The sequence below is a fragment of the Oncorhynchus gorbuscha genome, linkage group LG05 (genome assembly GCF_021184085.1).
Source record: "Oncorhynchus gorbuscha isolate QuinsamMale2020 ecotype Even-year linkage group LG05, OgorEven_v1.0, whole genome shotgun sequence".
Lineage (NCBI taxonomy): Eukaryota > Metazoa > Chordata > Actinopteri > Salmoniformes > Salmonidae > Oncorhynchus > Oncorhynchus gorbuscha.
The window spans coordinates 53,922,029-53,946,711 of NC_060177.1; the positions used below are offsets into that span (position 1 = coordinate 53,922,029).

General features: G+C 43.3%; 1 protein-coding gene across 3 annotated transcripts in view; it reads left to right on the plus strand.

The window, feature by feature from the left end:
* The first annotated feature begins 16,429 nt into the window (after nt 1-16,429).
* The window catches only part of LOC124036057 (BDNF/NT-3 growth factors receptor-like), a 95,924-nt gene continuing 87,670 nt past the window's right edge, over nt 16,430-24,683 (plus strand). For 2 of the 3 annotated variants that reach the window (XM_046350172.1, XM_046350173.1), the window contains exons 1-3: nt 16,431-17,097; nt 24,018-24,092; nt 24,198-24,269. In XM_046350172.1, the coding sequence (XP_046206128.1) occupies nt 16,883-17,097; nt 24,018-24,092; nt 24,198-24,269 (362 nt within the window). In that variant the 5' untranslated portion in view covers nt 16,431-16,882. Of the gene's footprint in view, nt 17,098-24,017; nt 24,093-24,197; nt 24,270-24,683 lie in introns of all 3 variants that reach the window. The other variant, XM_046350174.1, reaches the window with a different exon arrangement.

Genomic DNA, 24,683 nt, shown 5'->3' on the forward strand with positions numbered 1-24,683 from the left:
ATCCTGGGACAGCCCTGCCATTCGGAATAAAACCCAACTTTGAGAAATGATCACCAGACCAAGCTTACCTCAATTACGAGATGGCTAAAGGTGTAGACCATTGCTGAATCTTTTTAACCATACCACGTGGTTAAACTCTTAGACTATCGATACCGACAGATTAAGAACAAGTCTTTGATACTGATTACTAGTCTATAGCTAGGAATTCGGCATCATTGAATGCAAAGAACGACAACCACTGAAACACCCATTCTATAACGAATGTCACTCTGAACAATCCCCTCTAAACTCAACCGAGAGAGAGAGGGAGAGAGACGGACAATTCTACAAAAGAAATGAACTTTTCACCAGCGATCAAGACGACACACTGAGCGTAAATATATTGATTGATTGCAATTGTTCCCGACTGAGTGAGCGTTCATGTGTAAGGATTAGCATTTCAATTGTTATAGTTATCGCTTTGTAGTGACTTCTTAGTCGACCCCCACTCCACTCCCCCGCTTGTCTAACAAGCCACTATGCCGGTTCAGCCCACTAGGGCACATTCTCCTATCATTTCATGTAACCACATTTACCATGTTTGTTTGTTTGTTTTTGCATTTCTGTGAATTACTTAGTTAGTAATAAATACATTATTTAAGACAATTGATGTATGGATGACTCATAGTGAAGACAGGGTTCATGCAGATAACCAACTATTTACGACGTTTGGAATGAGACTAACATTAGGTACAGTAAATAATTCATTAATTCAAAGACTAATTGATCAGATAAAATATCTGAAAGTTATTTTAGGAAATGATAATGTCATGCGGGACTAGGTGGGTGCAGGAATCAGACGCAGAGAGAGTTTCACTGGGGTTAAGTGCTTTTACTAAGGCACACAAAATAATAAGCCTAACAAATACAGGGTGTGGACATACAACGAGACAACCCAAAAACCACAGGGTGCCAAGTTTAAGAGAAGAAAATCCACCATTACCTAAAATGCACACACGTAACATAAAGACAATCTCGCACAAAACAAAGGCGGGTCTACCTACTAAATATAGGGGAGCCCATTAAACCAAACAACAGAAACACAGGTGAAACTAATAAGACAAAACAAACAGACAAATGAAAAAGGGATCGGTGGCGGCTAGTAGGACGGTGACGACCACCGCCGAGCACCGCCCGAACAAGCAGGGGAGCCAACTTCGGTGGAAGTCGTGACAGACAACTTTTTAATCTGAATATTTTTCCTTGGTGCCCCGACTTCCTAGTTAATTAGTTACGTGATTAATCAGTTGATCGCGCAGTAACTAATTAAAGAGAATCTTTGATAAAAACTATCAGTCTTCAGTTCATGATAGTAAAGACACAAAAGCTCTTTCGTGGAATAATTCAGACATAACTGTAAGGAATAAGTCAGTGTTCTAACCCTAGGTGGGTTGAGATGAATTTTGACTTTTTTCTTGATATTTTCGACAACAGGGTTAATATTCTTGCATATGAACAATTTATAACATTGAATGAGTTCCCAATACCTTTCAGAGTTTATTTCTGTGATCAAAGCAATTCCCAGAGGTCTAACTACACTAATGACAACTCATCTTAGCTTTGGTGATGATCACAGAGTTTATCCAGAACTCAGTTTGGAAGGCGTGGGTTTACTTGAGAAATCTTGTTGTAATAAAAACACAAGACAAATTTTCCAACGCAAGTTTAAGATGCTTAGCCATTGTTCTCTTTCTTACATTTTGTCTTAACAAGAGATGGTCACTATTGTTTTACAGTATACTGGGATCCTTGATTTATTTGGCATGGGCTACGATCAAACAATAGCCTGTGTTCGTAAACTGAATCCTCTGTCTGGATATTTGTTAATTTATGATCTAGCCAGGTCATTTACATCGGGTGTCAGAAGTAAAAGCTTAGACAAAAGTTAGCCAGCTAGCTAGCTGACTACCGTGGCTAGCAAACATTATGGGGAGAACAGGGGTTGAAAATGTTTAGAGGGAATCCGAAAGCGAAGGAGGAGGCAGGAGCCGATTATGGCTAAGGACGTCGGAGGATCTGGCCGAGGAGATCGCCAGGGCCGATCACCAGAGCACAGAGGCCGCTTGAGGGTGACCACTAGAAGGATGGCGGCTGAAGTGGGCATAAGTGCTTCTGCGACTGGGCTTCACGCAGATTCTCTAATGGGCCGTCGATGCTGCGTGAGAAGGAGGTTGGAGCTCAGGATGTAAACAAACATGGCAGCGCCCAGTCCCTGATTTGTATCTATTAAGACCCCAAAGTACTCCGGTAAGGTGGATTGGGAAGCTTTTCATGCTCAGTTTGAACTGTTAGCTCATTCTGGGGTGTTGTCAAATCAAGATAGGGCACTACAGCTGGCTTTGTGCCTCACAGATGCTCTGTCCTGTTTGATATTGATTAGCCCCGAGGACAGACGTGATTATGGGGCTTTAGTTGGAGCACTGAGCTGCTGAGCTCCAAACTGAGTAATAGAAGCAGGCAGCCTGGAGAGCCACTATGGGTGCTAGCACATGCTCACATGCCTCCCTCTGTGTAGAGGAAGCTAGAACAGGAACAGTTCATATAGGCACTCCTACGGAGCTGCTCACACAGACCCAGCTAGCTCATCCTGAGTCATTGCAGAAAGCCTTGGAGATGGCTTTGGAGGGGGAGCTTGTGTGGGCTGGGGCTTCAGCTGGGGTTTCGGTGGGGGTGCATGGAGACACACCCACTGTGTGGGCTATGGTGCAGCCCAGAGCCGGAAAAGCTTGCATGGGTGGCTGAAATTACTGAACTCATTCATGCTGTGTCGCTACAGGTGGCACGAAACACATGCCCTGGTCCCATGGTCTGCTGGGGGTGTGGCCAGCCAGGCCATCTGCACTGGTATTGCCCCATGTCCCCCAGAGCTCAGGGAAACAGCTCGGGGTCCACATAGACAGGGCAGTGCAGACCCCTGACTCTTTTTCTCAACCACCACCATCTTCAGGGGGAGCCCACCGGCATGGACGGGGGAGCAAGGCTCCACTTCCCCAAGAAGCAGACGAGTGCAAGCAGATGGAGACTGTTGTTGTGGTGGGCCAGATCTGTGTTGGGGACGTTTGTCATGTCCCTGTCACTGTGGAGGGGGTGCCCTGCTCTACCCTGGTGGACAGTGGGTACAAAGTAACCCTGATGAGGCCGGCTATTGTGCCAGGTTGGACTCAGTTTGAGCCGACAACTGTGCAGCTCCACACAGTCACAGGTGAGCTGGCACTCATGAAAGGGAAGGGAATAATGACTCTGACAGTAGGGGGCAAGACTGTGCGTCATCCTGTGTGGGTGGCGGCTGTGCAGGACCTTTGTATCCGGAGGTTGGACTTTCTTAGGAGCACAGGCTCCCAGTTGGGGGCACACTGAGCTTCCAGGCTTACCCCCCCCCCCCTTACCCAGCCCCTCTGTCACCTACGGTGTTCTCCACTAACAGAGGACACTGACAGTTCAATGTCCCGTGCTTCAGGACGGTGCAACGCTCCAGCTACTTTTGAGCGTATGACGGACAGGGTGCTGGATGGCATTCCCCGATAGGAGTGTCTGGTATACCTCGATGACATCCTGGCCCATGACATCTCCTTCCAATCAGCCTTGGGGGCGCTACGGTGTGTGCTGGAGAGGGTGGCTGCCGCAGGCCTGAAGCTCCACCCTGAGAAGTGCCACTTCATGTAGAGAGAGGTGTCCTTCTTGGGACACCAAGTGGGTGAGGAGGGGATCAGCACTATGGAGGACAAAGTGGGGGCTGTCTGAGACTGGCCCACCCCCTCCGACCAGCGTCAGCTGAAGAGCTTCCTGGGCCTGGCCTCGTACTACAGGAAGTTTGTACGGGGATTCTCAAGCGTCGCTGCTCCCCTGAACTGCCTGCTGCCAAAAGACAAGGTCTTCACTTGGACAGTGGAGTGCAAGGTGGCATTCAACACCCTCCAACATGCACTGATCGAGGCCCCTGTGCTCGCCTCCCCTGACCTCACCTTGCCCTTTATCCTGGACACAGACGCAAGCAATGTGGGCATGGGTGGGGTGCTGGGCCAGAAGGGGAGAGAGTGGTAGCGTACCTCAGCAAAACAGTCAACAAACATGAGTGCCGCTAATGTGTCACCCGGCTGCTCCTCGCTGTTGTGGCTTCCATCAAACACTTCAAGTACTATCTGGATGGCCTGCCTTTTACTGTAAGGACTGACCACTCTGCTCTCCAGTGGCTCATGTCTTTCAAAGAGCCAGAGGGGCAGGTGGTACGCTGGTTGGAGGAGCTTCAGCCGTTCAACTTCACAGTGGTGCACAGGGCAGGGGCACGTCACTCCACCGCCGACGCCATGTCCTGTCGGCCCTGTACTGCAGACGGGTGCCGTCCCTGTGAGCGGAGAGAGGCCCGTAAGAGAGAGCTGTGTGCGCAGGAGATGGGTCTGGGCCACAGTATGTCGGGGGAGCGGGCTTGTCTGCTGTGAGTGGCAGACTGTCGACGTGGCTGAATGTGGGCAGCAGCAGGGACGGGACACAGACCTACAGCCAGTGCTGTAGGGTAGAGCCAGTGAGGAGAGGTGCAGCTGAGACCACCGCTCTCACTCGCGACCAAAGGTTAGTGGTCAAAGTTTAGAAACTGTGGCTGGCTGATGGCATGCTACAGCGGGTATGGAAGGAGCCAGCTATGGGAGAGGAAAGGTGGCAGATGGTGGTCCCAAAAGCACTGCGGGAGGCTTTGCTTTAGGGCACTCAAAAATCCTCCGCCGCCTCTGTCAGAGCTCTTCCTGGGGGCAGCACAACAGGGATGTGGAGGACTTTTGTCCCCCGCTGTCACAACTGTACAGCGAACAAGGGCCCTCCAGTCTATTCTCATGCTCAGCTCCAACAGCTCCCATTTGGGGCTCCCATGGAGAGGGTGGGAGTGGATGTGGTTGGGCCGTTCCCCACCACAGACAGTGGAAACTGCTGGGTGCTCACGGCCATGGAATATTTCACAAAATGGACCGAGGCCTATGCTCTGCCTGACCAGGAGGCAGAGACCATCGTTGACGCCTTGACAACAGGGATGTTCAGCAGGTTTGGAGCTGCGGAGTCCATCCTCAGCAACCCAGCAACCATGTGTTCGCCACCATGTGTGAGAGGCTGGGAATGCACAAGACCCGCACTACTCCTCTCCATTCTTTAAGTGATGGCCTTGTGGTGCGCTTCAACAACACACTTGGACAGCAGCTGGCAGTCGTCTCTGCCAAACACCAGCGTGACTGGGACAAGCACCTGCCCATGGTCCTCATGGCATGCCGCTCCGATGTCCAAGACTCCACCTCCTGCACGCCTGCCCTCCTCATGCTGGGGAGAGCGATCCACACCCCTGCAGAGATTCCCAGGGGGAGAAAGGTGGCACTGCACCGGGACAGGTTAGCCCCATACAGAGGGGCCTATTCTGCCTAAACCCCAGGGACTCCCACAATCCCCCTCTCTGGCAATTACATTTCCCAAGCACCCACACTCAGGCACCACGGACAAGGCTCCAGACAGCCCACTCACCCAGTCTTCCTTCCTATGTCACTGAGTGGTTCCCCAGAGCCACGGGCTGTATCCCCTGTTTCCTCATCCCTGTCCACCATGTCCCTGCCTTCATCCCCTGGGCCCCAGAGGAGCATCCCTTACCCTGGACTGAGCCCCCTGTTCCACATCTGGACACTCTGCTCCCATCACGACCACACAGGCAAAGGAGACATCCAGGACGCTTCAGAGACTTTGTTTGTTCCCTTTGTGGAACAAACAGACAACTGTGTGTTATGAGTTATGCTGTTCGTTTGTTGTGTTGCACTTACCAGTACCCAGTGTTCATGGGGTCCGACATGCCAGTCAACCTGCTATCTGCCAGCCTCGGGAGGGGGGGCACCGCATGTTTAAGACCATGCTTAGCCATTGTTCTCTCTCCTACGTTTTGTCATAACAAGGGATGGTCATTGTTGTTTTATATTGGGATATTTGATTTATTCGGCATGGATTTATTCGGCATTTAATCGGCATTTATTCGTATTTACCCAACAGTAGCCTGTGTTGGGTTGGGTTAATAAACCGAGAATTCGTGAACTCAAGCATCTGTCTGACATTTGTTTATTTATGACCTAGCCAGATCCTTACAACATGTTACTATTGTTCCTCTTTGGTGCATTTAACTATATGTCACAAGTAAAAGCCCTGGGTGGCGAGTTGATACAATTCCAAGTCTGGAAGGTTAAAACCACCGTCAGACTTAGGGAGATGTTAAACTTTCCTTTTTAATTCTATGAGTTTTATTTGCTCATAAAAAAGTGTACTTTTTTAAAGAATGTCTTCAGTGGGGTAATTGGTATTACTGAGAATAAATATAACGACTTTAGGAGCCATGCCATTCTGAATAACTGTATTCTACCTGTAAGATTTATGGGAAGATTGTTCCATTTAATTAGATCTGCTTTCATATAGTTAAGTAATGGGATTAAGTTATATTTATATATTTGTTGTTTATTGTCACTTACTGTATTAAGACCCCTAGGTATTTGATTTTTTTTTTTGGTCCACAGTAGATCATGAGTTATTATTTTTTAGATTTTAGAGTATTCTGAAAATATTTTTAGACGAGCATTGACTTTTCAATGTTGATCAGGTATATCAGGAGATCATCTGCAAATAGGTTTAGTTTATATTCATGTTTACCAATACTGATACCTGTTAAGACGCACCCATCCCGTTAGCGGGATCATTTTCATCAACATCCTCTGAATTGCAGTGCGCCAAATTCAAATTAAATTACTAAAAATATTTAATTTTCACAAAATCACAAGTGCAATATAGCAAAACACAGCTTAGCTTGTTGTTAATACACCTGGCATGTCAGATTTCAATAAAGCTTTTCGGGCGAAAGCATAACAAGCGTTTATGTAAGAACATCTCTCTCAGTAGACAAAATATTACAAACAGCTAGCAGCCAAGTAGATTGGTCACGAAAGTCAGAAAAGCAATAAATTCAATCGCTTACTTTGGATGATCTTCGGATGTTTGCACTCACGAGACTCCCAGTTACACAAGTAATGTTCCTTTTGTTCCATAAAGGTTATTTTAATATCCAAATATTTGTTTGGCGCATTATGTTCAGAAATCCACAAGCTCGAGCGGTCACGACATCGCAGCCGTAAATTCCAAATAGTATCCGTAAAGTGCGTAGAAAGATGTCAAATGTTTTTTATAATCAATCCTCAGGTTGTTTTTACAATGTATAATCAATAATATGTCAACCGGAATGTAGCTTCTTCCAAAGGCGAGAGAGAGAAAATGGCCGTTGCGCATGAAAAACTCTGCTGGCACCCAGCCATCCACTGACGCGATGGGTTCTTTCTCGCTCATTTTTCAAAATAAAAGCCTGAAACTATGTCTGAAGACTGTTCACAGCTTGAGGAAGCCGTAGGAAAATGAATCTGGTTGATATCCCTTTAAATGGAGGCAAGGCATCTAATGGAACAGAGAGTTTTCAGGAAAAACAGCACTTCATTGTTGGGTTTTCCTCAGGTTTTCGCCTGCAATATCAGTTCTGTTATACTCACAGAGAATATTTTGACCGTTTTGGAAACGTTAGAGTGTTTTCTATCCTAATCTGACAATTATATGCATATTCTAGTTTCCGGGCCTGAGAAATAGGCAGTTTCAAATGGGTACGTTTTTTTAGCCAATACTAAAATACTGCCCCTTACATTCAAGAAGTCAAATTTGGGTCCTGTCTAATTCTTTGGGTCCTGTCTAATTTTTGCATGCAGTTCAATTGCCAGCTCAAACAGGAGGGGGAAGAGAGGACATCCCAGTCTTGTTCCCCTTTCTAAAGCAGTTAATCAGATAATGTATTATTTGTGTATTTTTTTGCTTTAGGACATTTATATAAGATTTGTATTTAATTTAAATGATTTCAGCTGGATAGTTGAAATCTTCCAAGATTTTGAATAGAAAGGGGCATTCAAGATGGTCGAAAGCATTTTCGGCTTCAACAGCCATTATTAATATATCTATATTTAGTGTTTTAGCGTATTAAATTGAAACATGTTCTTGTATTTGTTTGAAGTTCTAAATTGAGTAACGTCTGTTGTCTTTTGTATAAATAGGGGCGGTACTTTGTCCCAAAATGTTCATTAGAATTCCATGGGAAAGCTGTCCGTTCCTGGGGCTTTTCTCCTCGTGAATGTTTTAACAGTGTCTGATATTTATTTTTGGGTGATCTCTGTTTTAAGTTATTCTTTTTTGTCCTATAATAACTCTGATGTATATAAATTTTCATAGAAGATTTAAAATTATAATTAATCGCATTGGACTTCCTAATTAATGCATCTGTATTAAATTATAACTAGTTTGGCGTGTATTTGTTTTGTGAGGGCTGCAAGATGTTTACCAGGTTTATTTGCCATTAAGTAGTATGCTTTATTTGAGTTCAACATGTAGTTGTTGACTCTTCAAAAGTAAAGTATCATATTCCTGCTTAAGTTCTGACATTGTATTTTCTTCTTTACCTAGTAAAGATTTTTTTATGGGCATTTTGTAAGATATTGATTTATTTTTTATTTCTAAAACAGATTTAACTTTTGCTGTGTATGAGATTATCATTCCCCTAATGTATGACTTAAAAGCATACCACATTATATTGGGTTTCGGCTTTTCTCTGTCCTCTATGTTTACATTTGTAATGGTTTTTATTTTTTTATTTACATATTTAAAACATTTCGGGTCTTGAATATGGCCTCTGTTTATTCTCCATATTCTGTCGTTAAGTGTATTTTCTGTTGGTGTAATTAAGCATGATACCGAAGAATGATCAAATATCACAGATATTTTTGAACACAGTAAATTCTTGAGTGCATTTTTCGATAATGTCCATTATTTATGTCCAAGTAGCTACTTTTGTTAGCGCGTTTAGTACACAAATCCAAACGCTTGTGCAGGTCCATCCGAACGTCGGGCGAAAACTTCAAAAGGTCGAAGAAACTTGTCAAAAATAAGTATAGAATCAATTTTTAGGATGGTGTTATCATAAATCTTCAATAAAGTTCCAACTGGAGAATTCCTTTGTCTGTAGAGAAGCAGTCGCTATCATGTGAATTGCGCATGACCAGGACCTGGCTCTTTGCCAGACATCTGACTCATTCACCTCTCATTCAGCTCGACAACACATTAGAAGCCTCATTCAAGTTTCTAAAGATGGTTGACATCTAGTGGAAGCCCTAGGAAGTGCAACTTCATTCATATCCCACTGTGTGTTCAATAGGGGCTGGGTTGAAAATCGACCAACCACTTCCTAATCAAGTTTCGTTGTTAGTTTATTGATTTATTGTTTTGTTGTTGCTAAGTTTCACTTTATAATAAATATGTGGAACTCAACATCTGCTGAACACTGTGCCTGGACTGGACCACGGTGTCAAGGAAGGCTCCTGCCATGGAGCGGGACTGGACACCAGCCCTGGCCTGGACATCGGTGCAGAAGAAGGTTCCTGCCATGGAGTGGGACTGGACGCTATATCTGGACTGAGCACCGGCGCAGAAGAAGACTCCGGCCATGGAGCAGGACTGGACGCCGTGTTTGGACTGGACATGGCCGGATCCGCGGGATGAGCGAGGTCTTCGTCCCGCACCAGAGCCGCCCCCGATGCTGGCGTATCTCCGAGCTGAGTGGGTACTTCGCCTCGCACCAGAGCCGCCACCGACACTAATCACCCCCTTACCCTACCCATTTGGTTTCAGGTTTTGCGGCCGGAGTCCACACCTTTGGGAGGCCTGACCATAGAGAGCCTTTGTTTCTCTATGGTGTAGTAGGTCAGGGCATGACTGGGGGGTATTCTAGTTTATTATTTCTATGTGGGGTTATAGTTTATTTTTTCTATGTTGGTAATTTGTATGATTCCCAAATAGAGGCAGCTGGTAATCGTTGTCTCTAATTGGGGATCATATTTAGGTAGCATTTTTCCCATCTGTGTTTGTGGAATATTAGTTTGTGTTTTGTACTTGTGCACAATGTAGTCACATTTCATTGTTAGTTTATTGATTTATTGTTTTGTTTTTGCTAAGTTTCCCTTTATAATAAATATGTGGAACTCAACATCCACTGCGCCTTGGTCCGTCTCTCCACACGAACGTGATGGGTAGTTAGAGGTTGTTTTGTGAGCCAATGCTAACTAGTGTTAGTGCAATGGCTGGAAGTCTATAGGTATGTGCTAACATGCTATAAACATGCTAAGAAATATGTACAATATTAACAGAGCTCTCTGCCTAGGCTACCTCATGGTGTCATGGCAACCACGGAACCAATATATACAGTACCAGTCAAAGGTTTGGAAACACCTATCCCTTCCGGGGTTTTCCTTTATTTAACTATTTTCTACATTGTAGAATAATAGTGATGACATCAAAACTATGAAATAACACATATGGAATCATGTAGAAACCAAAAAAGTGTTAAACAAATGAAAATATATTTGAGACTCTTCAAAGTCGCCACCATTTCCCTTGATGACAGCTTTACACACTCTTGACACTCTCTCAACCAGCTTCCTGATGAATGCTATTCCAACAGTCTAAAAGGAGTTCCCACATATGCTGAGCATTTATTAGACACCCAGTGATGATTTAACAATGAAAAGACTCCTTGGGGGCTTTAAAAAGTGACCATTTCAGCAACAAGTCTGACTGTTGTTCAGATAGTATTGGTTGACTGATACTGAACCTAAAAGATGACCAATTGATAATTTATTCCAGATCATAAAGTTAGTACATCATTCCTGAGTCGACCTATTAGAATAAAGGTCAAGCCAAAACATAATACATTAGCCATTGTGACATCACTGCTGTACAATTCACTTCCTCCCAAACTTTTTAGCGCTGTGACCCACCTAAAGCGATGGGAGTCTCTCATGACTCAACATGTCAACACAACCACTGCCATAATGCCATACTGTCTAATGTGCAACAACAACAATGTTTCTAGGCAGGACTGGACTATAACCAGCATTTGTGAAACGGTGAAGTAAGCACTGGAGAGCTATATTTACCATTGTAAATGGTTTTTAAAACACGGACTGAAACAGTGAGGGACTTCCTGGTATTGTCCTCAAAATATATATATATTTTTATGTTTTCCATTGTGTGCCCTTATGAACACTGCCCTGATCTGAAGGGATTAGAGAAGTGAAAGCAACATGGCTGAGATCCAGCTTGTTTCAGAGGCCAGGAAAGGAAGATTGGCATAGACAAACCTTGACAGATATTGATCTGCAGTGTCATGAGTAGTTAAGTATGCCCACTACACCCAAGTTCATTTTAATAACACCACATCAAACACCAGAAGGTTTAAATGAAATTTGCTGCAATGGATAATTGGGCAAATATCAACTTAAAGTCTGCATAGAAAAAAATTAAGGACTCTGAATGAATGAATCAAACAATAAAATAAGATTTTCATCATTATCTTAATATATTACACTATAGTGCCCATATGAACCATTAATATAGATATTAAGATCATACTTTAAATAAATATTGGATATTTCTGTCACTCATTGGATGCAGCCACAAAGACAGCCATAGCTTCAGGACAATAGCCTACAATGTTTTTTCTTTTTTGCTTACCCATTGAGCTACTGTGTGGGCATGCATTCTTGCTCAATGGCCACAGAGGGGCAGTACATGATTTGTCTTTAATACCATGGCGATAAGCTAGCTTTGAAATAGACTTGATTTCCCAGTACAAGCTGTAGGCCAATTTTGGGGGGATAAGACCACAGACGGAGGGGAAGTCAGTTATAAGCGAAGCCATACATGGCATATTTTCAAACCATTTTGCGAATGAACTAACTAGAGCTGTTGTAACTAGCCATTACAATGAAAAGGCTAATGGGCCTACTGCTTATCTACATGATATTCGGTTTACTTATGTTTACCAATCGATTGTTGTCCCGTTGGATGGTTAATGTGGACTATTTTCCCTGGAGTATTTGACAGAGTAATTGGAAAAGACGTTTAAGGTTTGGGTGGTGCTGCCCGGCAAGCACCAACTCAGTTAAACCAGTTCCGGTGCAAGAGCCACAGACCACTAATAAAACGTCCCACAATTCCACTCTAATGCTTTTCCATTTCACTCACTCACACCCCGTCCCTCCACACACAAACTCTCCTCTGTTTCCTATAGGCCTCCTACGCCATAATATTAACACGACTTTAAACTGCTCTGTAGCTCATCCCAAGCAAGGTGAGAGAGGGTTAAGTGCACTGGCGCCAAATCTTATGATAGGCCCAGGCGGGCGTGTCCCTATCATCACATGGCACATCATTTTGAAGCATGTAACCAGAGAGGAAGAGGCAAAGCGAGAGTGTTTACTCCACCCAACATCTTTCCATGAAAATAAGACCATGAAGTGAAACATTTTTGTATGAAAGTCAGTCAGCCAGTGTCGAATTTGATCAACAAAAAATGTAGTTGCTAATTTGCTACCTGAGACTTATTTGATCGAATAGACGTTTCATCGTGGTTATTAGGTTGTTGTGAATGCACTGATTTAAATTGGAAGCACCGGGTATTTCGGAAACTAAAAAAAGAATAGGACTTTATCTCAGAGTTGTTTGTACCTGTTGTTCACAAGCGTATCTGCCCTCTCATTGGCTGAATAGTCCCACCTTATCTCGCATCCTCCCCCACTGCCTTACATCAAATAGCACAGTGCTTCCATCTTTAAGGACGTTTATTTCCATCGTTAGAGCGGTCACTCAACAATCTTGTCAATATAATAGATAATCTGTGGTGTAACAGCGTGTACCATGGTCTATAGGGGCCAGCGGGTCTATAGGGCGGGTCTATAGGGGCTATATCATGTGTAAACATATTGTTACTTTTGGATTACTATTACAGTGTTATTTGGTTGTTAATTTGATTCGTTCTGACATTTCTTGATTCCTTGTTTAAAAAAAAAGAGATTATTGTGTACTTTGGCATGTAATACATTGTTAGGAGCTTGTAACATAAGCATGTCACTGCACCCGCTACAACATCTGCTAAGCTGTGTATGAGGACTCCTTGCTGTCCCCAGTCCACCTGGCCATGCTGCTGCTCCAGTTTCAACTGTTCTGCCTTACTATTATTCAACCATGCTGGTCATTTATGAACATTTGAACATCTTGGCCACGTTCTGTTATAATCTCCACCCGGCACAGCCAGAAGAGGACTGGCCACCCCACATATGCTCTCTCTAATTCTCTCTTTCTTTCTCTCTCTCGGAGGACCTGAGCCCTAGGACCGTGCCCCAGGACTACCTGACATGATGGCTCCTTGCTGTCCCCAGTCCACCTGACTGTGCTGCTGCTCCAGTTTCAACTGTTCTGCCTTATTATTATTCGACCATGCTGGTCATTTATGAACATTTGAACATCTTGGTCATGTTCTGTTATAATCTCTACCCGGCACAGCCAGAAGAGGACTGGCCACCCCACATAGCCCGGTTCCTCTCTAGGTTTCTTCCTAGGTTTTGGCCTTTCTAGGGAGTTTTTCCTAGCCACCGTGCTTTTACACCTGCATTGTTTGCTGTTTGGGGTTTTAGGCTGGGTTTCTGTACAGCACTGAGATATCAGCTGATGTACGAAGGGCTATATAAATAAATTTGATTTGATTTGATTTGATTTGTATGTGACCAATACACTTGTATTTGATTTGATATGCACACCGTGCTATGCTCAACCTCAATTTGGAGACACCCCCATAGATTTGTAGAGACAGATTCACCCCTGTAATTAGGCATATGCTCCTCAATGCAGACATAGGCTACATGTTGTGCGTCAGTGCGCACGTCACATCCTATCCTCACATGGGGAGAACGCGCGACTGAGAACTGGTGTGTGTGCGTGCGTGCGTGTGTGTGATCTGGCAACCCACTCAGCACGGACAGACACTGACGTCTTTTGGATGCCTTTTTTAGTTTATGTTTGGTTCAGATTTTGTCCCGTCCTGCACTGAACTATACTGTAATCTACTGTATTCCACTCAACTGAATTAAACTACTGTGTAGCACTGTACTGTAATGTGCTCTACTCTACTGAATACAACTCTACTGTCCTGTAACATACCATCAGTGCATTCAACTAATGTATTGAAAAAGCAACTTGTCGCAGTCATAGCAAGACAAAAATATGTAAGTAACCATTACTGAGAATGTTATTGTAGTTGAAGTGGTCTGTTTAGTTAATTCTGTAGGTTGGACCACTTTGAACATCATCACTGACAGTTTTAAAGCTTTTAAAAAAGCTTACATAAGTGCATGTGACAAATGGGAGCAATAATAAATATGCTATGTTGCAATCTTCATTTGGCTCCTCTTACCTCTATTAAAGATTGAACAATATTTATTTTGATATAATGCTTACTTAATTGAACATGTAAAGTGACTTCAGAAAGCATTCACACCCTTTGAGTTTTCCCAAATTTTGCTGTGTTACAGCCTGAATTTAAAATGGATTAAATTGCGTCTTTTTTTTGGTCACTGGCCTACACACAATACCCCATAATGTCATTGGAACGTTGTTTCTTGAAATTTTTACAACAACAAAAAAATGAAAAGCTGAAATGTCTTGAGTCAATAAGTTCAACCCCTTTGTTAAGGAAAGCCTAAATAAGTTCAGGAGTAAACATTTCCTTAGTCACATAATAAGTTGCATAGTGTTTAACATGATTTTTGAATTACCTCATCGCTGTACCCCACACATACAATTATCTGTAAGGTCGCTCATTCGAGCAGTGAATTTCAAACACAGATTTGACCAAAAAGACCAGGGAGGTTTTCAAATGCCTCATAAAGAAGGGCACCCAAATGGGTCAAATTAAATAAAATCAGACATTGAATAACTAATTGACACAGTGAAAAGAAGGATTCCTGTACAGAATAAAAATATTCCAAAACATGGATCCTGTTTGCAAAAAGGCACTAAAGTAATACAGCAAAAGAAATTGCAAAGCTATTCACTTTTTGTCCTGAATACAAAGTTTTTATGGGGTGGCAAATCCAATACAACACATTACTGAGTACCAATCTCCATATTTTCAAGCATATTGGTGGCTGCATCAGGTTATGGGTATGCAGGATACAAAGAAATGGAATGGAGCTAAGCACAGGCAAACTCCTAGAGGAAAACGTGGTTCAGTCTGCTTTCCACCAGACACTGGGAGATGAATTCACCTTTCAGCAGGACAATAACCTAAAACACAAGGCCAAATCTACACTGGAGTTGCTTACCAAGAAGACAGTGAGTGGCCGAGTTACAATTTTGACTTAAATCTACTTTAAAATCTATGGCAAATCCTGAAAATTGTTGTCTAGCGATGATCAACAACCAATTTGACAGAGCTTGATGAATTCTGAAAATAATAATAGACAAATGTTGCAGAACCCAGGTGTGGACAGCCCTTAGACTTACACAGAAAGACTCACATATGTAATTGCTGCCAAAGGTGCTTCTACAAAGTGTTGAATCAGGGGTGTGAACACTTATTTAAATGTGACATTTCTGTATTTAATTTTCAATAAATTTGCAAACATTTCTAAAATCACGTTTTCATTTTGTCATTATGGGAGTTGTGTATAGATGAGAGACAGAAATATGTCATCCATTTTGAATTCAGAGTGTAGCACAACAAAATGTGAACAAAGTCAAGAGGTGAATACTTTCTGAAGACACTGTATGTATAGTTGACATTTGACCATACAGTCAATTACCAGAAAATATATATCTTCAACATCTGTAGGCTAAATGACCTCTTTTCAGTTTCATTCAGAGCCGAAAATGAACCAACATCTGGAAAATACATATTTTTAACGTTTAATTTAGAACCTTAAATTAACTTAGAATTTAGACGTCTTTTCAATGTCCCTCCATTACAGATGACATGTTATTGATTCACTACATGCCGGCTGAAATATTTATGGTTATGAAATTGAGCATAATGATTTAATAAGGTGATGGAGGCTGGTACACGGCGACTAAAGAGGGAATGATTGGTGACTGAGAGTAGTGCCCTTATACCCCGCTGTGCCAGTGGGATAAGTCAAATATCATTGAAGCAGATGCACACCTGCGTTGTCATTTTGTTTTTTAATTAACACACGATTTTCTATTCGAATACACTCTGGCTGTAAACCTAGCCCCGTATTTCTCATGCCCGATGTTATGCTATTTGTCCATTATAGCCTACAAGGACACCAACGCATCTCGTCGACCGAGGTGAATGACTGGGAGGAGAGCCCTTTAACCCCTGGCCATCTGGAACAATCAGCGTGGAATCGGAACTAAAACAATAGCTGGAGGGCGTATTCTTGACGGCGATCTATAACATGCTGTATGTTTTGATGTTGGTTGGCCTACCCGCGCCGCCTCCTCCTCAGTGCACTGCTTGAACAACGCAGCAATAAACGGTGTGCGTTTTCAGCTCCTTCGTCTCTGTTCATTATCTATTCATCCACGGCTCTGTCTCTGGCAGACCTGCACAGGACAGGGTTTTGTGTGGAATTATAAGTGCCAGTGTCATCTGACTGAGAGAGAGAGAGAGAGAGAGAGAGAGAGAGAGAGAGAGAGAGAGAGAGAGAGAGAGAGAGAGAGAGAGAGAGAGAGAGAGAGAGAGAGAGAGAGAATCCTTGGCATACACACACGTCGGTGTCTCAATGTGCATTTGAGTGACTGGCTGGATTCTTGTGGAGACGAACGGAACGGATAAACCCATTTTCAGCATCTCACCCATTTGCGCGGAGAGCGGCTGGTGCCTGCTCGTCTGGATTGAGCATTTGACAGCGTCTCTTTCTGCTGGAGCTTGGTTTATCCAAGCCGTCCCTGGTCGGGCATGGAGGGAGCCGAGATGAGCGCCTTTCGGAGCGGTAGTGGGGTGTTTATGTTCGGTTTGTGTTGCGTACTAATGGGACTGTGGAGGCTCGGGGCCGCCTGCCCCGCGTCCTGCTCCTGCAGCGGGACCAGGATCGCCTGTGTGGACCAGGAGCGGGGTATCATGGCTTTTCCCGTGTTGCAGTCGGAGCTGGAGATGGACAACATTACCGACATGTGAGTCACAGTCCATGATCCATCACCGGACCCATCATACAGGCCTCGGTCTATGACAGATGTGTCTTCCACGAAACGAGTGCCTTTTGAGTCACTTTGATATTTTAAGTAGCAATTGTGCACCAATATTGAATCGTAAAAGCCTATTATATTAATTCAATTGCCCTTTAATATAGACCACATGAGAATTCAATACATCTGAATTGTGACATGTCCTTCCATGCACCCTCTATGACTTCTAGGAAGATTTGTATCCACATAATCCCAACATTTCTAAAACATGTCATCATCGTTGTAAAGCTCTAGTTATGCCGTTTCTCTGACAGTTATTTCTGAAGATTATTATGTGATCAATTTACACCTGTCCCTCATTTTAAGGTAAACCCTATTAAATGAACTGAACTCTCATTTTAATGTCGCGAAACTGTTCCTTTGTAATACATCCTATAGTCAAACCACAGTGTAAAAGCAGGTGAGCTAGTTCTACTCTTTTTTTGGGCCACGTTCTGGTGTTTTATGAACATGTGCTTTTTATGACTGAATGTTAAAAGGAGGTGTGTGTGTGTGTGTGTGAGAGAGAGAGAGAGAGAGAGAGAGAGAGAGAGAGAGAGAGAGAGAGAGAGAGAGAGAGAGAGAGAGAGAGAGAGAGAGAGAGAGAGAGAGAGAGAGAGAGAGAGAGAGAGAGGAGCGGTGGGGACTACTGAACCGCGAGGGAGACTGTTGTGGTGCTATCGGTACCGATCGACGCTCCACGGTGGCTCCGGGAAGAGGTGTAGTCCTAATCCCGCAGATATTTGCAAGGATAATGGGCCCGAAAACCTACAATTATATATTCAGATTTGTTTTGCATCTATTTTGGAGAAAAAAAATGAATTGGAGTAGACGAAATTAATTTCCACACACGTTTCAGAGCTGAAGACATGCAGAGAATCAAAAGTAGAGCATTTGGAATGCTGAGGACATGATGTGAGCATCTCTTTGTCAAGACCATAGCATACCCTTTGATGCATAGCCTCTATTTCAAAAACGTATATATTTTAACTTTATTTAACTAGGCAAGTCAGTTAAGAACAAAGTTTTATTTACAATGACGGCCTACCGGGGAACAGTGGGTTAAATGGCTTGTTCAGGGGCAGAACGACAGATTTTTACCTTGTCAGCTCAACCTTTCGGTTACTGGCCCAACGGCCTAACCACCTGGCTACCTCGCGCTCTATTGTATGGTTACAGTGTAAACCAATGCAAAAAACATATACACTTAAAAAAAATGTTTTGTTGATAAAATATTGAATAAATGTACATGTATAAAGCATTTAAAAATGAAATATCACATTTACATAAGTATTCAGACCCTTTACTTAGTATTTAGTGATTACAGCCTCGAGTCTTCTTGGGTATGACACTACGAGCTTGGCACACATGTTTTTCTCCCATTCTTCTCTGCAAATCATCTCAAGCTCTGTCAGGTTGGATGGGGAAAGTTGCTGCACAGATATTTTCAGGTCTCTCCAGAGATGTTAGATCAGGTTCAAATCCAAGTGGCTGATTATTTATTTAATCAGTTTTAGAATGAGGCTGTAACGTAACAAAACATGCTATCGTACACGTCAATCCAGAGCATCCCAAACATGCTCGATGGGTGACGTGTTTGGTTAGTATGCAAGCCATGGAAGAACTGGCACATTTTCAGCTTCCAGGAATTGTGTACAGATCCATGTGACATGGGGCCAGTGCATTATCATGCTGAAACATGAGGTGATGGCTGTGGATGAATGGCACAACAATGGGACTCAGGATTTCATCATGGCATCTCTGACCATTCAAATTGCCATTGATAAAATGCAATTTTGTTGGTTGTCTGTAGCTTATACCATAACCCCATTGCCACCATGTGGCACTCTGTTCACAATGTTGACATCAGAAAACCCCTCACCTGGTACAGTTGAAACAGGGATTCATCCATGAAGAGCACACTTCATCAGCATGCCAGTGGCCATCGAAGGTGAGCATTTGAAGTCGGTTACGACGCTGAACTGCAGTCAGGTCAAGAACCTGGTGAGGATGACTAGCATGCGGATGAGCTTCCCTGAGACAATTTCTGACAGTTTATATAGAAATTATTCAGTTGTGCAAAACCACAGTTGTCCTGGTGGCTAGTCTCATAGGATCCCGCAGGTGAATAAGCCGGGTGTCCAGGGCTAGCATGGTTACACATGATCTGCGGTGGTGAGGCCGGTTGGACGTACTGCCCAAAAGACATTGGAGGTGGCTTATGGTAGAGAAATTAACATTACATTATCTGTCAACAGCTCTGGTGGACATTCCTGCAGTCAGCATGCCAATTTCACGCTCCCGCAATACTTGAGACATGTGTGCATTGTGTTGTGTGAAGAAACTGCACATTTTAGCGTAGCCTTTTGATGTCCCCAGCACAAGTTTCACCTGTTCAATCATCATGCTGTTTTGATATGCCAAACCTGTTCTGTGGATGAATTATCTTGACAAAGGAGAAATGCCACTAACAAGGATGTAAACAAATTTGTGGCAAAAATCTGAGAGATATAAGTTTTTTTTGTTACCTCTGCTGCAGAGGATAAGTTCATTAGAGTTAACTGCACCTCAGATTGTAGCCCAAATAAATGCTTCACAAAGTTCAAGTAACAGACACATCTCAAATTGCTGCAAAGAAACGACTACTAAAGGACATCATAAGAAGAAGAGACTTGCTTGGGCCAAGAAACACAAGCAATGGACATTAGACCGGTGGAAATCTGACTCGCTTGGATGACAGTGTGAAGGAAAAGCAGCCAACAAGTGCTCGCCATATGTGGGACCTCCTTCGAGACTGTTAGAAAAGGATTCCAGGTAAAGCTGGTTGAGATCATCTCAAGAGAGTGCAAAGCTGCCATCAAGGCAAAGGGTGGCTACTTTGAAAAATCTAAAATCTCAAATATATTTAGATTTGTTTAACACTTTTTTGTTACTACATGATCCCATATGTGTTATTTCATCAAGCAATCAAATGTATTTATAAAGCCCTTTTTTCATTAGCATAAATCCAGCTTAAACCCCCAAACAGCAAGCAATGCAGATGTAGAAGCACAGCGGATAGGAAAAACTCCCTAGAAAGGCAGGAACCTAGGAAGAAACCTAGAGAGGAACCACGCTCTGAGGGGTGGCCAGTCCTCTTCTGGCTGTGCTGGGTAGAGATTATACGAGTACATGGCCATTTAAAGCCAGATTGTTCTTCAAGATGTTCAAACGTTCATAGATGATCAGCATGGTCAAATAATAATCCCAGTGGTTGTGGAGCGTGCAAGGTCATTACCTCAAAAGTAAATATCAGTTGGCTTTTCATAGACTAGCATTCAGAGGTCGAGACAGCAGGTGCGGTAGAGAGAGAGAGAGAGTAGAAAACAGCAGGTCCCGGACAAGGTAATGTAGCACGTCTGGTGAACAGGTCAGGGTTGATTATCCACAGGCAGAACAGGAGCAGCAGCACAACCAGGTGGACTGGGGACAGCCAGGAGTCATCAGGCCAGGAAGTCCTCAGGGATGATCCTAGGGCTCATGTCCTCCGGGAGGGAGAGAGGGAGAGAGAGAGAATTCGAGGGAGCATACTTAAATTCACACAGGACATCAGATATGACAGGAGAATTACACCAGATATAACAGACTGACCCTAGCCCCCAGCACATACACTATTGCAGCATAGATACTGGAGACTGAGACGGGTGGGTCGGGGAACACTGTGGTCCCGATCGACAATACCCCCGGACAGGGCCAACCAGTCAGGATATAACCCCATCCACTATGCCAAAGCACAGCCCCAGCACCAATAGAGGGATATCAACAGACCACCAACTTACAACCATGAGACAACTTACTACCCACAAAGATCTCCTCCACCACGTGTGCCTGAGGGGGGTGCAAAACTGGACAGGAAGATCACGTCTGTGACTCAACCCACTCAAGTGACGCACCCCTACAAGGGACAGCATGGGAGAGCACTAGTAAGCCAGTGACTCAGCCCCCGTAATAGGGTCAAAGGCAGAGAGGGGAGCCGGCCAGGCAGAGACAGCAAGGGCAGTTCGTTGCGCCAGTGCCTTGCCGTTCACCTTCATACCCCTGGGCCAGACTACACATAGGACCTACTGAAGAGATGGGACTTCAGTAATGACTTAAAGGTCGAGACCAAGTCTGCATCTCTCACAGGGATAGGCAGACCATTCCATAAAAATGGAGCTCTATAGGAGAAAGCCCTGCCTCCAACTGTTTGCTTAGAAATTCTAGGGACATTAAGGAGGCTAGCACTGGAGTAATATGATCAACTTTTTTGGTTCTAGTCAGGATTCTAGCAGCCGTGTTTAGCACTAACTGAAGTTTATTTAGTGCTTTATCCAGATAGCCAGAGAGTAGAGCATTGCAGTAGTCTAATCTAGAAGTGACAAAGTATGGATTAGTTTTTCTGCGTAATTTTTGGACAAAAAGTTTCATATTTTTGCAATGTTACGAAGATGTAAAAAAGGTGTCCTTGAAATATTATTGATATGTTCGTCAGAAGAGAAATCAGGGTCCAGAGTAACGCCAAGGTCCTTCACGATTTTATTTGAGACAACTGTACAACCATCAAGATTAATTGTCAGATCCAACTGCAGATATCTTTGTTTCTTGGGACCTAGAACTAGCATCTCTGTTTTGTCCGAGTTTAAAAGTAAAACATTTGCCACCATCCACTTCCTTATGTCTGAAACACAGGCTTCCAGGGTAGGCAATTTTGGGGCTTCACCATGTTTCATCGAAATGTACAGCTGTGTGTAGTCCGCATAGCTTTGAAAGTTGACATTGTGTTTCCGAATGACATCCCTAAGAGGTAGAATATATAGAGAAAACAATAGTGGTCCTAAAATGGAACCTTGAGGAACGCTGAAACTTACAATTGATTTGTCAGAGGACAAACCATCCACAGTGACTTACTGATATCTTTCCGACGGATAAGATCTAAACCAGGCAAGAACTAGTCCGTGTGGACCAATTAGGGTTTCTAATCTCTCCAAAAGAATGTGGTGATCGATGGTGTCAAAAGCAGCTCTAAGGTCTAGGAGAACGAGGACAGATGCCTTGGTCTGACACCATTAAAAGGTAATTTACTACCTTCACAAGTGCAGTCTCATAAATATGATCCAGTCTAAACCCAGATTGAAGCATTTTGTATACATTATTTGTCTTCAGGAAGAGACAGTGAGTTCATAGTTTTGATGTCTTCACTATTATTCTACAATGTAGAAAATAGTTTTCAAAAATAAAGAAAAACCCTTGAATGAGTACTTGTGTCCAAACTTTTGACTGGTACTGTATATTTTATTTCACCCTTTTTTTGTGTGCTCACAAACCTACTTCCAGACTTCCATAACATATTGAAACTGGTACCGGGTCATAGAACATTGTGGGGGTCATAGAACAAAACGACTCTCTCCTTTCCATTGTCGGGTCATATTATTTTGTCGCCCAAACTGTTTGGATGCTGTAGTCAGAAGTTGGCACATTCACAGTAGCGACTTCAGACGAGTCCTGTGGGTCTTGTGTTAGTTTGTAGGCCAAACCATTTTGGACGCTGCAGACGTTTTCACGAGAAGACCGATTTTCCGGATGTCTCCTGGTATGACAAACAGAGCTGTAGCTCTGCCACTTTCCACAGCAGATGTGAAAGGCTGACATAGGCTGATGCAGTGGATTGGGATCAAATCAAATCAAATCAAATTTTATTTGTCACATACACATGGTTAGCAGATGTTAATGCGAGTGTAGCGAAATGCTTGTGCTTCTAGTTCCGACAATGCAGTGATAACCAACAAGTAATCTAACTAACAATTCCAAAACTACTGTCTTATACACAGTGTAAGGGGATAAGGAACATGTACATAAGGATATATGAATGAGTGATGGTACAGAGCAGCATACAGTAGATGGTATCGAGTACAGTATATACATATGAGATGAGTGTGTAGACAAAGTAAACAAAGTGGCATAGTTAAAGTGGCTAGTGATACATGTGTTACATAAGGATGCAGTCGATGTTGTAGAGTACAGTATATACATATGCATATGAGATGAATAATGTAGGGTAAGTAACATTATATAAGGTAGCATTGTTTAAAGTGGCTAGTGATATATTTACATCATTTCCATCAATTCCCATTATTAAAATGGCTGGAGTTGGGTCAGTGTCAATGACAGTGTGTTGGCAGCAGCCACTCAATGTTAGTGGTGGCTATTTAACAGTCTGATGGCCTTGAGATAGAAGCTGTTTTTCAGTCTCTCGGTCCCAGCTTTGATGCACCTGTACTGACCTCGCCTTCTGGATGATAGCGGGGTGAACAGGTAGTGGTTCGGGTGGTTGATGTCCTTGATGATCTTTATGGCCTTCCTGTAACAACGGGTGGTGTAGGTGTCCTGGAGGGCAGGTAGTTTGCCCCCGGTGATGCGTTGTGCAGTCCTCACTACCCTCTGGAGAGCCTTACGGTTGAGGGCGGAGCAGTTGCCGTACCAGGCGGTGATACAGCCCGCCAGGATGCTCTCGATTGTGCATCTGTAGAAGTTTGTGAGTGCTTTTGGTGACAAGCCGAATTTCTTCAGCCTCCTGAGGTTGAATAGGCGCTGCTGCGCCTTCTTCACGACGCTGTCAGTGTGAGTGGACCAATTCAGTTTGTCTGTGATGTGTATGCCGAGGAACTTAAAACTAGCTAGCGGGATGCAACTCATACGATGTCTCTAGCTTTTAAAAATGGTTAATTACGTTGGGCGCACGGGTACGTCGATCGACTCTTAAGGATGAATATCTGTTGAAATGTGTATCGGTTGTTCAGTGGGCCTGCTACTTCTGTTAACTAACCTATCTTTCCCAATTTCATTTTTGACAGATATATTGCAAACCAAAGTAGCTTCTCGTCCATCAATGACAAAGACCTGCATTATTACCGGAACCTCACAAATCTGTAAGTCTTTTATGCTATGTGATGTCTTATACTTGCGGTCATGATGGGGCCCAGATTGTCAACTAGTGCAGTATGATCATGTTTTTGTGTGTATTTGCTTTGCAGAACTGTGACTAACAGCAGGCTTACCTATGTATCTCGACTGGCCTTCCAGAACAACCTCAAGCTTCAGTATCTGTGAGTGGCTTCTACAGGCCTAAGGCAACATTTATCTCAACGTGAAGGCCAAATTAGAGTTCTTACAAAAATAATTGTTTGAATTAACATTGTTTCCATTTAATTTCAATCCAAATATTATATGTGATAACATTTGAATCAACGTGGAAAACTGATTGGGTTTGAAAAAAGTCATGAAAGTAAGGGAATTTCATGTTTTTTTCACTCAACTTTGAACCTAAATCCAATGACATGGTGGCATGTTTGGTTGATTTCACGTTGAATTCACATTAATTAACAACTCAACCAAATGCAAATCAAAACTAGATGTAGAACTGACATCTGTGCCCCGGGGCAGTTGTTGGAAGGGTTGTACAGTTTAGCATTTCTTTTGGATATTTCTTTTCGCATTGTCAATAATGTTAATTCTGATTG